Source organism: Heterostelium album (genome assembly GCF_000004825.1).
Source record: "Heterostelium album PN500 unplaced genomic scaffold PPL_scaffold9, whole genome shotgun sequence".
Classification (NCBI taxonomy): domain Eukaryota; phylum Evosea; class Eumycetozoa; order Acytosteliales; family Acytosteliaceae; genus Heterostelium; species Heterostelium album.
Genome location: NW_008805071.1, coordinates 1,368,770 through 1,386,278, shown reverse-complemented (window position 1 = coordinate 1,386,278; position 17,509 = coordinate 1,368,770). Strand labels below are relative to the sequence as shown.

At 29.0% G+C, this 17,509-nt stretch overlaps 9 protein-coding genes across 9 annotated transcripts; 3 read left to right on the top strand and 6 right to left on the bottom strand.

Moving 5' to 3' along the window:
• Positions 1–28: 28 nt before the first annotated feature.
• PPL_09066 (uncharacterized protein) lies at positions 29–1,987 on the bottom strand (the record flags this gene model as incomplete). The annotated part of the gene is made up of 4 exons (XM_020579865.1): positions 29–61; positions 433–474; positions 1,214–1,393; positions 1,553–1,987. The coding sequence occupies 4 exons, from the start codon at positions 1,985–1,987 to the stop codon at positions 29–31; spliced, it is 690 nt and encodes a 229-aa protein (XP_020430540.1).
• A 239-nt stretch (positions 1,988–2,226) lies between these two features.
• PPL_09065 (TFIIIC subunit 6 family protein) lies at positions 2,227–3,366 on the top strand (the record flags this gene model as incomplete). The annotated part of the gene is made up of 2 exons (XM_020579864.1): positions 2,227–2,784; positions 2,875–3,366. 2 exons carry the CDS (start codon positions 2,227–2,229, stop codon positions 3,364–3,366), a joined length of 1,050 nt encoding a protein of 349 aa, XP_020430539.1.
• Positions 3,367–6,190: 2,824 nt separating this feature from the next.
• Positions 6,191–6,931, top strand: PPL_09064 (uncharacterized protein; the record flags this gene model as incomplete). The annotated part of the gene is made up of 1 exon (XM_020579863.1): positions 6,191–6,931. One exon carries the CDS (start codon positions 6,191–6,193, stop codon positions 6,929–6,931), a length of 741 nt encoding a protein of 246 aa, XP_020430538.1.
• Positions 6,932–7,275: 344 nt separating this feature from the next.
• PPL_09063 (MFS transporter) lies at positions 7,276–9,411 on the bottom strand (the record flags this gene model as incomplete). Its single annotated transcript, XM_020579862.1, has 5 exons — positions 7,276–7,568; positions 7,642–7,900; positions 7,983–9,032; positions 9,150–9,298; positions 9,378–9,411. 5 exons carry the CDS (start codon positions 9,409–9,411, stop codon positions 7,276–7,278), a joined length of 1,785 nt encoding a protein of 594 aa, XP_020430537.1.
• A 648-nt stretch (positions 9,412–10,059) lies between these two features.
• PPL_09062 (uncharacterized protein) lies at positions 10,060–10,453 on the bottom strand (the record flags this gene model as incomplete). Its single annotated transcript, XM_020579861.1, has 2 exons — positions 10,060–10,283; positions 10,366–10,453. The coding sequence occupies 2 exons, from the start codon at positions 10,451–10,453 to the stop codon at positions 10,060–10,062; spliced, it is 312 nt and encodes a 103-aa protein (XP_020430536.1).
• Positions 10,454–10,518: 65 nt separating this feature from the next.
• PPL_09061 (uncharacterized protein) lies at positions 10,519–10,650 on the bottom strand (the record flags this gene model as incomplete). Its single annotated transcript, XM_020579860.1, has 2 exons — positions 10,519–10,530; positions 10,573–10,650. 2 exons carry the CDS (start codon positions 10,648–10,650, stop codon positions 10,519–10,521), a joined length of 90 nt encoding a protein of 29 aa, XP_020430535.1.
• Positions 10,651–11,570: 920 nt separating this feature from the next.
• Positions 11,571–12,143, bottom strand: dlcA (dynein light chain Tctex-type family protein; the record flags this gene model as incomplete). The annotated part of the gene is made up of 3 exons (XM_020579859.1): positions 11,571–11,843; positions 11,969–12,028; positions 12,135–12,143. 3 exons carry the CDS (start codon positions 12,141–12,143, stop codon positions 11,571–11,573), a joined length of 342 nt encoding a protein of 113 aa, XP_020430534.1.
• Positions 12,144–12,859: 716 nt separating this feature from the next.
• Positions 12,860–14,190, bottom strand: PPL_09059 (uncharacterized protein; the record flags this gene model as incomplete). Its single annotated transcript, XM_020579858.1, has 2 exons — positions 12,860–13,972; positions 14,059–14,190. 2 exons carry the CDS (start codon positions 14,188–14,190, stop codon positions 12,860–12,862), a joined length of 1,245 nt encoding a protein of 414 aa, XP_020430533.1.
• A 717-nt stretch (positions 14,191–14,907) lies between these two features.
• On the top strand, positions 14,908–17,359 carry PPL_09058 (uncharacterized protein; the record flags this gene model as incomplete). Its single annotated transcript, XM_020579857.1, has 6 exons — positions 14,908–15,051; positions 15,131–15,398; positions 15,503–15,719; positions 15,808–15,901; positions 15,987–16,260; positions 16,338–17,359. The coding sequence occupies 6 exons, from the start codon at positions 14,908–14,910 to the stop codon at positions 17,357–17,359; spliced, it is 2,019 nt and encodes a 672-aa protein (XP_020430532.1).
• Positions 17,360–17,509: the final 150 nt, after the last annotated feature.

Here is a 17,509-nt window from a genome sequence, read left to right as displayed (position 1 = left end):
TGGAAATTATAATATTGCTATCACAAAATTAATTTAAAGCAACTGGATTGTTTGCAATGAACTTATATAAATAAAAGTTTATTTAAAGTGGTGGTCCTTATTTTTCCATCTTTTGATAACTATTGTTGTTGTTGTTGTTGTTGTTGTTTTGGTGTGTGTGTGCTGTGTGTGGTTTCGTCGACCAACCAATAATAATAATTGCTTCTTTCCATTGAAGATTGAAAAAATGCATCTTCAATTCACTGATTTCACATGATTTTTCATTTTTGGTTAAAAAAATGTCTACCTTTCAATGAGAGTGGGTGTAATTTCCGATTGAATTATTAAGAGATTTCGAAAATTAAAATAATATTTTAATTATACACGCGCTTTAAATATATATATAAATGATGTTTGAAAAATTATCATAAAATGAAAATCGCATGCATTTACCACAATACGAAAAACACAATGTAATAATATCTCTACACAACACTATAAAAAGAAAAAAAATAAATAAATTTTGTTGATAAAACACACAACACACATTTAAACACTATTTTCCAAATTGAATGAATTGAATCAATCTTTCGTTCGGATTATCAGTAAAGTGTTTTGTTTGCAATGTCATTGATGTTGTGGTGTGTTGATGTTTGATATTTGCATCAAACACTGTTGATCGTTTTTCTTCTTTCTCCTACTTTTTGACATTGTCATATATATATATATATATATGAACTGTATACACCTTACTCTCCAAAGAAATTGTAAAATTATTGAAGTAGCACCATATCCGATTGAAAACCGAGTTCATACTAAAAAATTAATGTATAAAAAAGGAAATTAATTAATATTAATTTATATTAAATTTGATGATCATGACTTATTGTGATTTCACAAACAAACACACTTTACAACAACATTACATTTCATAATCAACAAACATATTAAGTTAACCTTCCATTAAAATAACACATCATCAATATGTATTGATTTGGAATTGATAGATAAGATATCAATCTTAATATTGAATTATTTGTTGATAATGATAGTAAATTTGTTATAATCTTCAATAATTAATCAAATATTTAATTAATTATTATTATTTAAAAAATAAAATAAAATATAAAATAAATATTTATAGCAATAAACAATAATAATAATTATATAATTATGTTTTGTTGAATGTACATTCATTGATTATTATTATTAATAGGTTGTATAGAACTCTTACCATAAGTTTAATAAATCCAGATATAAAATCTTTAGAGAAATTCTTTAATATCACCAATGGTACAACATCATCGAGTTCATCTTCATCTAGTTTCATTATGCCTTGTTCTTCTGCAGTTCTTTGCATAAGATCAAAAAAGCTTCTAAAATCGCCACCATAGTAATTCTTTATTGACAATATCTATATTTATAAATGAATTATATTTGATGTTTTAGTTTTGAATTATATATATAAAAATTGTTTGTTGTCGTAGTTATTGTTGTCGTAGTTATTGTTGTTATGTTACTATTGTTGCTATTATTATTATTGTTGTTGTTATTATTGTTGTTGTTTACTTACTTGATACATTTTATTGATTGCGTCACTCGTTAGGAATGTAATATCTTGATGGTGTTTGAATGTTTGTACATAGTTTGGGTTGAGAGTGAATAGCTTTGAGAACCACTCAACAAAGAGGTCGGTACCTTCTGGTTTCGATATTTCATTCCACATCTTCAGTGTACAGTACGCCTGAAACTTTGATTGAAAGTCATCTTTGCCACCGTTCTGTAGAAGTTGCGATGCGTACAACCTTGAAAACTCTAGAATATCACTCTCGTAGAACCTGCCCGTCTGTCTACGATCTATTGCAAACAACGTACCCAAATGACTAGTATCGATCGTACATTCTCTTGGTGGTTGCATCTCTAACAACTCATCCAACACCAAATAGTCTTTTCCATTCTTATTGACGCGTTTGAATTCATCTGATATATTAGATCCAACATTACCCATAACTTATCTTTATTCTTCTCTTAATTCTTCCTCTTACTTCTTCTTTTCTAAATCTTTAATTAAATAACAAACTTTAAAAAATTTATATCAATCAATCAATTTGATATTTAACAATTTGCAGGTGTGTTTGTTTTATTTTTTTTAAAAATTCATAACAACTATGATACAATTGCGCGCAATTTTGGTTGAATTATAACTTTATTAGTCTACTAATAATTAAACATATATTTGTATATATAATGGCAAAACGTAGTAATAAATCAAAAAGTAAAAAAGAAAAAGAGAAAGAAAAAGAAAAAGAAAAAGAAAATGAAGTGGAAGAAAGTATACTTTCTGAAAAAAATGTAAAAGATGTAAAACCAACGGTATTGAAAAGGCTGAGAAGAAGATCGTCTATTACTATCTCTAATGAAGATGAGGAATATGATAAAGAGGTTGCAGATGACGATGAGTTTATGGGTAGTGATAAAGATGCAGATGATGACGATGATGACATTGGCACTGCTACTTCGACCAGTGATTTCTCGTACGAAGACGATGAAGATGCTATAGAAGAAGATCTACCGTTGGACGATGACGACGCTCCCCAAATAGACGAGGAAGACGAAGAAGAAGAGGAAGACGAAGACGAAGATTTCTACTATCAGATACCCAGTGATGAGGAGCGCGACCTTCAAGACAACACACTACACGAACTTGACAAGAATGAAATGATATTGCCCGATGACGAGCTTATTCTAATAGAAATACTAAATGAAGATCCTGGTATCTTGGTAGATGCTGAATATTCATTAATTGTAAGTATTATTATAATTATAATTATTATATTTATCATTTGTATTATAATCGATAGATTTGTTAAATTAACATGTATACTCTTCAAAAAGGGATTGGAAACAGAATCACCTCTACTACAGATTGGCAATAGAATATTCAAAGGCTATTATCAAGATGTAGTCGGTACAGAGATGTTCTTTAAAAATATAAAAAGAGCTCAAACTAATGTAGTAGCAGAGGTCTTTAAAGATATTCAATTAGATAGTAATAATAATAATAATAATAATAATAATAATAATAATAATAGTAGTACAGAAACTATAAATCAAACAACAGATCCCAACAATAACAATAATAATGACACTAACAACAATAATAACAACAACAATAATAATAATATAGAAAACAATAATAATATTACAATTGGTTCATTAAAAGATGATAGAGTAGATCAACTAATATATGTAAACAAAACCAAAAAGAAAATTGTATTTACAAATGTACCAAATCTTAAACCGAAATCACAGATTCCAACAACACCTTCAATGTTACTCAGAGACCAAATTCCCAAATCTGTTCAATCTTCTCAAAAACAAAAATAAAGAAGGAGACTATTCAAATTAAATTATTTCATTCATATTTAATTTAATTTAACTAAATTAGTATTAGTTGATGTTCACAAAATAATTCATAAAAAAATAATAATAATTAAAAAAAAACAATAATTTAATAAAAAAAAAAAAAAGGACAAATATTAAAGAAAAATAAAAATGAAAATAATTTAAATTAAATTCTAGGATCATCCCCAATTTAGGTGCACAAAAATGCCAGGTTACACATTGTTTTTTATATTTTTGAAATTGAATGGTTATTTTTGCAGGTGGTGGAATCAACCCATTCTTGATTGTTTAAAAAAAATTTTCTAATTGATTAAATTTAATTTAAAGTTTCTGAAAACACAATTTATAAATCCAACTGTTTAATTAAATATTAAATTTAAAAGATAACAACAAATAGAATTCATTAAAAATCAAATATTTCATATTCATTTATATTTTTATATATATTTATTTCTTTATTTTTATTTCAATATTAATTCTTTCATTTTAATTGGTATGTACACATCATATTGTATTAATACAAAAAAAAAAAAAAAAAAAAAAATTTTTGATCTATTTTTAGTAGGATTACACTTTATACTTTATATCGTAACAACATACAAAATAATAATAATATATCATAAAATCGGTGACAGTGTTTTGTTTGGTTTATATTGTAAATTTCAGTTGGTATGTGACACAAAAAAAAAAGAGTAGTTGCCATTGATCAGATCATTTTCACACTCTCTACAGTGCAATATGCAACGATTTAAATCAGATTGATTTTATTATTTGTTATATCATATACTCTATGACATAATGATAATCTACAGAAGCAATAATCACTATAATATGATTTCGCATTATTGATATGTAAAATCTTGTTTTTAAATCATATTAATCAGTAATGCAGTAACATCATTATTCTCTTACTATTAATAATAATCAACATCACAATACTTAACACACACTGGAATAAGAGAGTTCCCATAACACACACAGAAACACAAACACACATACACATTAAGATAACAATCATTTAAAATGCATAGTGATCATGTAATATACATAGTGCGTACAGATTGATGTGAGGAACAAGATGATCTATTTGATGCAATACTATAGTGTATATTAATTACATTGCGTGTGATTAATTTTGAATTATTAGCTGTTATTATAATCACAATAAATTTCACATATTACCTCCTTTTTCAAATTCATCAAAAAATGAATGGACATATAGTTGATAATTAATGTATATCAACACATAACAATTTAAACATGTAATAATAATATAATATAATTATTTAAATCGTTCACATTTAAAATAATGATAAAATGTTTTGTCATAATAAGTTCTGTTTTTTTTTGTTTTGTTTCTGGGTGAGTGTGTGCACCATGTGTGTGTTATTGTGGTGTGTTTGTTTGTTATTTAATTATTACTACTTTTACAACTTTTATTGTATCAAATAATCTAATTTGACCTTTGCAGAAACCAAACCCAACCCTAAACCAACCAAATAACCAACCAATTTGATAAAACCCCACATTCTTCCACACACTCTATATATTTATAAATAGCAAATGGCAACAACCCACATATGACCCCCTACTATATTAATTATGGTCATATAATTAAATTTTTCAATTTGTACCTTCAACTATTCCATTTCCTTTTCTCTTTTGTTTATTTACTTTTGATTCTTTGCTTCATTTTTGTTTTTGCTTTGCTTTATTCTCGTTCTACACAAAAACAACAGCAAAAAAAAAATATTATATATATATCACTTATTATCTCAATTTGTAAGTTTTCACCATTAATAATATTATTATATTGTCACTATCGATAAAGATAAATTAATACATAAAAATAAAAGAAAGAAATCCTAAAAGAAAATAAATCACTACCACACTCACTCACTCACTCATGTTGTTATAACATAAACAAAAAAGATGAACAATAGTAAATAATAACAACACACTTCTTAAAACTTTATAAAATCCTACTTTTTTTTTTTTTGTTTTACCTCCAAATTTTACACACACAAACAACACAGTAATACTAACATTTAAATTAATTTTTATTTCTCAATTCCTCTCTCCACCTTGGCTTTTTGCTATTAAAGTAGTAGTTTCAGAAAAGAAATTTCTCATATGACCGTATAATTAAATTGATTTAATTTTTTTTTTCTATATTTTATATATATTTCCTATTTGTATATTTATATTATATTTATATATTTCTTTTTTTTTTCTTTTTTCTTTTTTTATATTTCTTTTATTAACTTTAGGTTTGAATCATTGTTTGTGTTACTGAAATCTTGTTATTTCAATTACATATAACATTTCTCACCTGGTATTTAAATATTCCTATCTCTTTCCTTTCCCTATTCAACTCCTTTTAATTTTTTTTATTTCTGTAAATTCTTCATAATAATATTTGTATATATTTTAAATATTTTTTTAATTTTATAATTTTATTGTAATTTGGCCTTCTTATTTTTTAGTTAGCCAATTTACCAATCACCAACAACTCTTCAGCACAACAACTAGATCAACAACCAACCAAGATAATATATAGTTTAAATTTTATTTGTAAATACTTTTTTAAAATTCTTTATATTGTTTTTTTTATAATCAATTTTAATCAAGTAACATTTTTTTCTTTTAATTGTATTTAAAATTTTAAATAATAATAATAATAATAATTAATATAGTTATATTTTTTTTAATTAATATAGTTTTTTTAAATAGTATTTTTTTTATAATAATAATATTTTTTTAAATATCGCCACCAATTATATTTATAATATTAATAAATAAATTAATGAATTCATCAAACCAATTAATTATTAACGAACCACCAAGATTCGGATTGGAGTCAAGAGGAAGAAATAAGGACATCAACACCCGAAAGTATAAGGAATTACAAAAGATGAAACAATTAATTGTAAACGAAAAAGCGAAAAAGGAGGAAGAGAAGCGACTCAAGAAACAACCTCCAAAAGATCCAAACCAACCCAAAAAAATCAAATCACCACAACCAAATAATCTATCACAACCAAGACCGCCCTTGGTCATTGGAACCGATATTGACAAGGAATCACTCTATCCACAATCCCAAGACTACGACAGAGATGAAATCAACCCAAATGAACTCATCTATGGCACCAAGAAGACCGTCAATGGCTTCCAGGATGATGTGATCTTGTCTTTCAACCAAAAAGAGCGCATCGAGATCCAAAAGGCAATCGAGGAGAGCATCAAGGAATTCGTCCTAGCTTCCAACGTCGACAAGGTCGTCCAAGAGATGGAAGAGGACTTTGTTCTATGCGAGAGCGAATCCGAGTCAGAGTCGGACGATGAGAAGAGCATCGAATGCTGGGAGCTGATGGATGAAGCATCATCGAGCCACTTAGTTAACCTCATCACCACCCCATACATCCGTCTCAACTCTGATAAGGAATTCCCCAAGCTCTCCAACAAGCCAATTCATAAGCAAGTTACCCTCACCAACCCATGGAACCATTCAAAGCATCTTATCGAAGCTATTTCACAACAATCATAATCAAAGTGTAAATAATCAATCAACAATCAAACAACAAATCAACTCCAAAACCACATAACTGAAAACAAAAAAACAATCAAAACTAAAAACAACCAAAAAAAAAAACCAAAGTCAATCAATTAACAAAACATTGTATAAATCTTAATCAATCAAATCCAACAATAATAATAATAATAATAATCAAAAACAAAAAATCAAAAAAGGAGAAAAAAAACTATAAGAAAAAATATTGAAACTTAGTTAAAAATGAATAATAATAAAATAGTTAATAAACACTTTGATTTAAATGTAATATTTGATTTCATAGCAACTTGAAATCTTCTTTTTTTCTTAAGAAATTTATTTTAATGTTTAATTTGGGTTTCCGAGTGCAAGGAAGAGACTGCATTATTTTTACCTAATTTAATCCATTTCTTCCAAAACAATAGCTCTTGAACTCCACTAATAAATTGCATAACCATTGCAGCCAAACTGAATGGTATCATCGATAATATCCAAACACCATAACCAAACTCTTGAACAATGTATCCCAAGAAGAATCCGGAGAATCCACTAGCGATATATTGGAACATTGTCAAGAGTCCAGCCATGAGTGCAGCATTTCTAACTGTTCCAAGATCCAACAATGCAGTTACACCTATTGTTAATTAATGTAAATGTCGATTTGTTAATTTCAAAGTTAAATTAAATTGCGAATAGTTTATACTTACTTAATACATTATTAGTACCAAACATAATTACCATCAGAGTTATCAGAGTGATTGTCGAGGCGACTGCGTCCGACAGGAAATAAAGTGCGGCGATCAAAACATTGAGGAAAAAGAAAAATATAAATAGCGATGGGGATCTCTTTGAATTGAACGCCAAATCTGATAACAATCCACACAGGAATCCACCTGTCATTGCACCAATCGATACACCTGCAGTACAAAGTGTCAGCAATGTTTGGCTTGGATTTGGACCAAATTTCTATATTATTTTAATTTATTTATTAGTTAATCTAGATAGTAAAAATAAAAAATCTATAGATAGGTTTATAAATGCAACTTACATCATTTAGGAAAGGTGTGTACCATGCAATAAAACCTTCTTTTATCCAACCGACACAAAACAATGAGATTGCGTTCATGATATTATCTTTACTTAGTAATGGCTGAATGTTTTCTTTTTTCATTACTTCTTTTACCATCTCCTTTACAGCTTGTTTAAATGTCAATTTTGTTTTAACTTGGATTGGTTTGTCATCGAATGAATGATCATCTTCACTATTAATAATTAAACGATTGTCCATCATTTCTCCTTTTATATCTATAGTATCCATATTGGTATCATTCCATTGTTCACTAATAATTATTATATTATTATTACTACTACTATTATTACTATCTATTGCTGAACTGTTCTCTGCTACCTTTTTCTTTGGATCTTCATTACTATCATCACTCTCGAAATCTGAATGATGCTCTACAAAAGAGTTGATCATCGACATTTGGATCTTCTCTGGATGGTTATCTTCAGTGTGTAGGTGATGCTCTACTGGATCGGTGAGATCAACATCCCAACCGCATTGATATGGCTTCTCGGTTACTACGACAAGGCATAGGATACCGGTGAATACTAACAGTGCTCCAGGTGCCAAGAATAAAAAGTTCCAGCTTAGTGGCGAATTCAAGATTCCCTCACCTACGTTTAGTGTAAAGAAATAGGCAGTTGCCAGGACAGCCGAGAAAATACCACCGAAAACACCAATCTCCGAACGTCTATACCATCCCGAGTTTATCTTGTTTACCGATCCAGTCGACATTGATTGGAAAATAAAGTTCAAGCCATTGAAGAATCCAAATAGCAAAGTGGGTGGAATGACTTTAGCGGCTGGACTGTCGTGACCGATCAATGTAATACCCAGCAGGATATTTGTCAAACCCGATCCCAAGACGCCAATAACTACACAGGGTTTTGGACCGAGATAGTCACCGATAGATCCTGTCCATGGGCTAATAAAGGCGTATGTCCAATAGCCAATACTCATAATCCAACCGAATTGGGCAGTGCTCAGTAGATTCTTTCCATTCGAGAGAGTAACCACTGAGAGCAATGAAAACTATAGTTAAAATAATTTGGTGTTGGTTTCTCGAGAACTACAACAACAATCATCATCGTCACATCCACATCGCCTCGTCTCTGGAAATAAATTATATAATTATTTTAATATATTTACATTATATCTACCAATATAAATAGCTGAATAAGATAATCCAAGTGAGAACCAATTTAAAAACCTTCTTAATCGATATTTCAGAGTTAAAGGTCTCTGTGGATTCAATCTTAGAATATCAATAAGTACAAAAACTACAATAAGTGATAGTACTATAATAAGAAATATAAAAGATTATTGTTAATATTTTTTTTCATTGATAAAATTTGCTATGAAAATTTATTTATTTACCAAATAGAGTAAGTGATAACGAAAAAATATTCATCTTTTCAATTTATTTGAACAAATAAAATAAATTTATAACATTTAATTATAATTGTAGGTTGGTTTGATTTCGATTACTTTTTGTAAAGGAATACAAAGAGACTCTTCAGTTTAATGTGTGTGGGTGATCGGTAATTAAAAAGAGTTGAGCTCTTTTATTGAAAGGTGAATAGTTTACTGTTGATAATCAAAATGATTAAAATTGTGATGAAATAACCTGCTGTTTACAAAAGCACCTATATTACGACATTTAACCCCTAAAAGGAACATTGTTTTTAAACTATTTTTTTAAAATAATAGCAATTGTTTTTTTGGACCATCACCCCACACTAAATTAGAGTTTTAAATTTTTATTTTATCACAGCTTTTGGGATTTTTTAAATTTTATTTTATAGACACCACACAATCAAATCATGATTGTTTACAGTTATTTACATACTGGTTTGTTCAGCCAATTATATAATTAGCAGGTGGTTGTGTGTGAAAGTAGTAATAATATATAAAAAATAAGATAAAGATTTGAGGAATATATAGGATTGAATTAAGTTCATCAAAGAATATTTATTTAAGAAAATCAAATTACAACTCACAAACTATTTTTTGGTTTTCAAAATTTATTTGTTTGCAATATTTTATAATTACATTGTTATTAATTTTTATGTTGATTAATTTCTTTCATGATTGTTTCATCTTCTATTGGAACGAACCAGTTATTTCCATCGGCCTCGATATCTTGAGCCATCTTTTTGATACGGTTCATCTTATCTCCGAATGCCATATCGTATTGATAGGCAGTGGCTACTGAAAGTGCAACAAGAGGTGCGATCGCTGCTTCTGGTACTGGTTTACCTCTCATCTTTGCTGATAAAAGAGCTTTTTTATTGGAAAAAGAAATAAAAAGATTAAATGTTAACTATCAAATTCTTTCTATTATTTTATTTGTTAGACATCATACCTATAAATCCAAGAGTTGTTACACCACCGAACCAATAAGTTCTCTCTCTAGTTACGGCCATTTGAAAAGCAATTTGTTTCTTCATCATTCTATCTTGTAGTTTAATTTGATTACTCAGCTACCAACAACAACAATAATAATAATAACACCACTTTATAAGTCAACCTTTATTTAATAAAATTATTATATTTGAGAATCAGAACTTACTTGTTTTGACTGCATTTCACTTTGCATAGCCTTTTGATTGGCAGCCATCTTATCGGGAATAGAATTTATAGCACCCATTTTAAGAATCCTTTTTAATTAATAATGTACACAAAAATAAATACTTGAAAGTTTATTTGTAGTTAACTTTTGGTTAATAACTCTTGGTTAAAAAAAAATAAAATGAAATTGAATAATTATATCAATATATTTGTAATCTCTCGACAGTAATTTATACGTCTATAAATATCTGATAGAATTTAATTAAACCCAAAAAAAAAGTATTTTTAAAAAATTGTTACACCCTGTGTTAGTTTATTTTGGTGTCATAATTATGATATAAATAAAATCCAACCAAATCAGGACATAAATAAATTGTTTTTTTTTTTCAAAATAAATCATCACGATGAGGCGAGTTACAAAGATAGATTATTTAGTTTAATGTATTAAAATATCTAATTGGTCAAATCGATCTCTATATTTCTAATAATGGGTTACTTGACAATCACAAATCATTATGACTTCATCTAGATGCTTCATTCTAAACTTGTTATTAATTAATTAATTTGAACAAATCCTACAACAAATTGCCAAAACCAACTTCAACAAATACTATTATATAAAACCTCATTCTATGCATAATTATATGTAAATTAAAATAATATTATTTTGTTTAATTTAAAGGTTGGTTTTTATTAATAAAAACTTATCTACTTTCTTTTGTAATTTACAAATAATTGCTTCTGTTTTGTTGTTGTTTGTTGTTGTTTGTTGTTGTTGTTGTTATTATTATTATGATTTGTATTATAAACTAGATTTATAATGATCTAATCTATTTTTAAATATAAATATAAATGTATATGTATATAATTGAAGATATCAGTTCTTATCATCAATAATTATATTCTAAAGATTGATTGATTGATTTAATTGATTGATTATATGGTCGTTATTATGATTGGTGTATGTATATAGTGTATTGTATTGTATTGTATTATGTTTTATGCTCTACATCCAAATACACTTGTAATACAATACATAGTCTTGTTTTCCCATCTGTACGAGCAGTTTCCATCGGTGTTGGTATCCCAAAGACAAGATGATGCAGTGTGGAAACCAGCACCAACCTTTTGGAATATAGTGCAAGTAACAATATATTTGAATGGTCTGTTCAATTCCTGTAGCTTCTTCATTGAGTGATCAATCACACTCGATGTCCATTGTGGTACTTTACTATGTTGATATTGTTGATTTTGAATTGTTACATCGACTGCCTAAAACAATACAATATAATTTAATATAATAGGTATTAGTTTATCTTGTATATTATATACAATATTCAATTGTTTGAATTGAATGTTTCGTTATTACAGTTTGATTGTATTGTTTATTTACATACATCCTTTAAAATAGCTAAAACATCCTCTACCAAGAATTGTGTTATCTCTGAATTGTTATCCTATTTAGTAGTAGTAGTAGTATCAACAATTAAAAAGTTAATATATTGTATTAGTTTGGTGTCAAAACTAAAATAGATAGTAGTAGTTAGTTATATTATACAATACAGTTGTCATTTTTGTATATATTAATAGATTTAACTTGAATAATGTTCACTTTTTATTTTATTTTTTTATTGCAATGATAATGATTGCTTGCATTACTTTTTTAAAATTTTTTTTTTAGATTTTATTAGTTTGATTGTTTAAATAAATAATCTTTTTTTCTCTTACAATGACAATCATAGTATTGATTGATTTTATTCTTTAAAAGATTTGATTTTTACAGTATGATCTGGGTTTACAGAATATTTCTGCTAATGTCCTCTAATGTTATGGTATGTAATATAATACAACTACGAAAATGATCGATGGCAGATATTCTGAAAGTAATTCGAACTACCACACATATGGTATCTTCTCACGAATGGAAACTCAGCTCAACTATCAACTATCAACTATCAACTACGTCCGTTTACAATTAGTTAACTTCTTAAGACACTATATAAAAACAAGGTAAAATGAGGGTTTATTCAAAATTAATCATCATCATGCAGTGCTGGATATCAGGCTTCACCATGACGGTATAACTATCAGGTAATCAACTCGGCGTCACCGTGCAGCTGCCACCCAGTGTCATAGTAAGAAACGATTTGGTCAATCTAGATTTTGAATGGTAAACTCAGATCATACTGTAAAATAAACTATTAAAACAAGTGTTCAATCTTTGAACGCGAATCAATAAATACAATCAATTGATGGTAACATAGTTTTTTATTATTTCTTTATTATTATTATTTTGTAAAATCTTGTTTCCAAATGAATTCCTCTTGTATTCCTTTTGTTTTGTTGTCGTATTCACATGAGTTCTTACAGGTGTAGATTGAGAGTATTCCAAAGTCAATGTCGTGAATCGAAGAGACTTGATTGGAATCGATGTCCAAGAAATAGAGGAGTTGCGGTAGGATTTGCATTTCCAAAGAACGTTCGCCATTGCAATTTGGACAGCACGGTATATCGCTGTCAGTTGGAACATTCTTCTCGGATACCCAGAGTGTTTGGTAGTTGACGTCACGACAGTACCGCAGTATTTGATCGCGATCGCTCGATGTAGTCTGTTTGAAGATAGCCAGTTGACGATCCTTCAAATTGGTGAAAGTCTTCTCAGAGAACTCATTGTCTTTGCCAGTCTCTGCCAGATAATCTTGATAGTTTTCCAATGCTTCGTGATCCATTGTCACGTTTCCAGAGTCGCCTTCTCTCAATGCCAATTCTTTGCCTGGTGCCGCCGATGCTGTTTCTCCATCCTCTTCTTCTTCACTTTCATAATCATCTTCTACTTCATCTTCATCATGTCCACCATCATCTTGTCCACCATCTTGATTTGTATGTTTATTTGTCACCAGGACGACAGGAGTCTGCTCAATGTCGTCGCAGACAATGAGGAATTCCTTATAGTGAAACTCTGCTTTTCTCTTGGCGAGTGTATGGTTGTTCTGTTTGCATTGTTCACGATGTCCAAGTTCCCAATCGCGCGACTGATGATCTTTTCCACAGTAGTGAACACGACGACAGTTTCCACAACGTGTTGGTGCTGCACACCCGCAGAATGTACATTGTGGTTGACGTGCATCCTGCTTTGTCTTTGATACTGCGAAACCCTCTTCGTAACGACGATCCTCTTGATCCGCCTCATAGTAATCGTTCACCTTTGGCAGTTGTGAACGGAACACTCTGTATCTGTGACAACGTGCTTTCTGACAGCAAAACACAAACAACATTCTATGATAGGTTCTAGCATGGTCTGACCAAGGTGCGTAGAATTGCAACAAAAACGACATCTGCTCCTCACAGACATCACACTTGAAATCACTATTCAATGGTAGATTACCAAGATCTAACCATGACTAATAATAATAATATTATAATTATATTATTAAAAACAAACAGTCAGTCATTCTGAAATAATCAGTTGTTGAAAAAACTAACTAACTAACCAACTACTTACGGGTTTACCACCAACTTTATTTGGAAAGAAATCACTTGTCAATTCATCTTGATCGAAATCAGTTTCTTGAAAACCAAGTGTAACCAATGGTTTATGTATTTTATTACTATCTGTCATCCTATATATAAAATATATATATATATATTGTGTAAAGGTAGATGTTTTGTTTATCAAACAAAATAATAATAATCAAAAAAAAATTTCAAAAAAAATGATTCAAAAATTAAATTAAAAAAATTAAAAAACGAACGAAAGAAATCAGATATTATTGAAGAATACTGCAATGGTATTAACAACAAAAATAAAAATACATTTTCATCATCGTCATACCTCCTTAACGATTCAATAATAATAATTTAATTCTTATTCAAACTTAGTTAAAGTTTTTTTTCTTCAATTATTTCAAATAGTATAAGAAATATTTTAAACTTTGGAACCAAAGAAAAAGAACATAATTATGTTTAATTTTAACTCTTAGAAAAATGATGAGGGATATCAGAAATCGGTATCTCACCTTACATTGGGGTATGATTTCTTTAATCCCTTTTTTCACTCCTGGAAAAAAAAAATTGTGAACATTTTTGGTTTTGTTAATTAATTTTTTTTTTTTTAACTTCGTGGACAATAATAATTTTTTCATTTTGTAATTAAAGCAAGCATTATTTATCAATCTATCTTTTAATTATATTATCTATTTAAAATTATTTCTAGATTGTTTGTTTTATTGTTTAGTTTGTTTTATTGTTCTTTGTTTTTTACATTTATATCTTTGAAATTAAAAAGATAGAAAGATAATCATAAAAACAACTACAACATCAAATAAACTATAATAATATGGAGAATAACAATCTTAGTTCAAGTACTGGTAGTTTACCGTCTGGTAGTTCACCGTTAGACAATGAGAAGATACAAAAGATCGTTTCAAACTATCAGAAAGTAAAGACACAGAATGCTCTATTGAAAAAAGCTATCATTGCTGTAAGTCTATCAATAATGATAATAATGAAAATGATGACAAATGATAATAATACTCTTATTTTTATTTACATTTAAACAGGAACAGCAAAAATCAAGTGAATTGGATAAAGATTTGAAGGAGAAGGATCAGGCGTTGGTGACAGCGATGCAGGAACACGATGTTTTGGAGTTCAACAACCAGAGATTAACAAAGCGATTGCAAACCATTCAGGATCAGATGAATGAGAAGCAACAGGGTGGTGGAGGTGGTTCATTCAAGTTCTTTGGTAACAAAGTTGAACTTCAAAAGAAGGAAGAGGAAATCAATCTATTGAGACATGAACTTCAAGAGAAAATCGATGATAATCGTAAGTACAGTACTAATATATACTAAATATACAATACTAATCTATTTATTAATAAATAACATTGTTACTTATTCAAATAATAATAATAATAAATATATAAACAGAGAATTTACATAATGTTACAAATGAGAAAGAGATTGCTTATAAGATGGTAGAATCGAATTTGAAACATCAGATCTTTGAGCGTGATAAACTTATTGTGGAGAAGGACAAAGAGATTGAAAAACTGATAAATCTTCAAAAGGACAACGAACAAGAACTCAAACAACAGACACAATCTTTAAGAAATACCGTTACTAATTTATTGACTGATATGAAAAAGTAAATATCCAAATAATATAAGACTTGAATTATTAATTAACAATTATTGTTTATTTGTTTGTCTGTCTGTTTGTTATTATATATATAGAGTTTTAGCAAGTATAAAGTTAAGAGATGATATCATTGAACAAATTAATGAACTTGTAAAGAATTGTATAAATAATACACCTGTTGTTACAATTGTAAGTTAAAAAGTTAACAAAAACAAACAAACAAACAAACAACAAAGTTTGATTAATGTTTTGTTTTGTTTTTATTTTGTTTTAGGATTATCCATTGGATAATATTACACCATCGAATGAGAGAATCAGTTTCGAAAGTTTGGTATTCGATAAGGATTTCTCAGTGGACACATCGCATGATTCTATTCAATCGTTACTCAACATTGACAATTGGAGACCAAGTTATAGATCAATAGTCTCAAACATCCAGTCTATTTTCTCACAGAATCTAACTCAATTGTCATCGATCATCGGTTCACACAATCAAAAGATGAAACTGACTGAATCTACATTCAAAGATCAACTACTAAAGTTAAATGGTAAGTAATCATACAAACAAACCAACAAACCATTATAATCTAATTACTTTTGAACTATTATTATAATATTATAATAGAATCATTAAATCAATTGACTTTGGAGAAAGAGGAGAATGCATTCACTATGAATACGGTGAAGGATGACCTGTCACAGAAGGAGTCGATGCTGTCCAATGCCAATAGGGATATTCGTGAGTTGAAGGATTTGATGGAGCAACTCTCCGATTCCAATAGGGAGTATGAGTTGCAGGTGGAGAGTGACGCCGCCAAGTTCAGTGGTTTGAAGACAAAGCTCGAGACTGAGTTGGAGGAGTTGAAGAACACTCATAAGAACGAGGTGAAGCAACTCTCTGATCAACATCAAGGACTACTCAAACACCAGAAGAATATGATGAATTCCAAGTTTGAAGAGCAGCGAACATCGATCAGTCAATACGAGAAGAAAGTTGCACATCTTCAACAACTGATGGCACAGCTACAGCAACAACATCAACAACAATTGCAATCATTACAACAACAACATCAACAACAATTACAACAACAGCAACAACAACAACAAAAGTCACCTGTTATTCAATCTTCACCTGTTAATCTAATGGATAATGACTTGATTGATACTCAACAACAGCAACAACAAACATCGACAAATGAGGTTATAACAATAGATAATAATAATAATATTAATAATAATACAGTACTTTCACCAAATGGTTCACTCATTGATTTATCATTCTTTGAACAACCAAATGTTAGTGCAACAACAACAACAACATTATCAACATCACAAACCAATTCACCAAATCAACAATCATTCAATAGTACAAATAATAGTCTGATCGATCTCGATGATAATAGCTTTGATTTACAACAACAATTGGCAACTTCATCAACACTAAACAATTCAAATCCATCTGTACCACCACCAAAGATTGAAGATAATATCGTTGTTACCATTCCAAATCTACAGACATCCACCAACGATTCATCGTCATCATCGAACAACACCACCACAGAACAATCAACTATAACACCATCCGGTAGATTCAAACTTAATGTATTAGATGATTTTGGTGAACAATCAGATGTAAGTTCCTGTTAATAATTATTAGCTTATTAACTTAACCTTAAAGTTACTAACTCAAAAAAAAAACACTTTATCTTTCTCACCAAATGCATAGTCATTGAATTTCTCATTTGAAGATAAGGAAAGAGAGAAGGAAATGAAGATTTACTATGAGAACAAGATTAC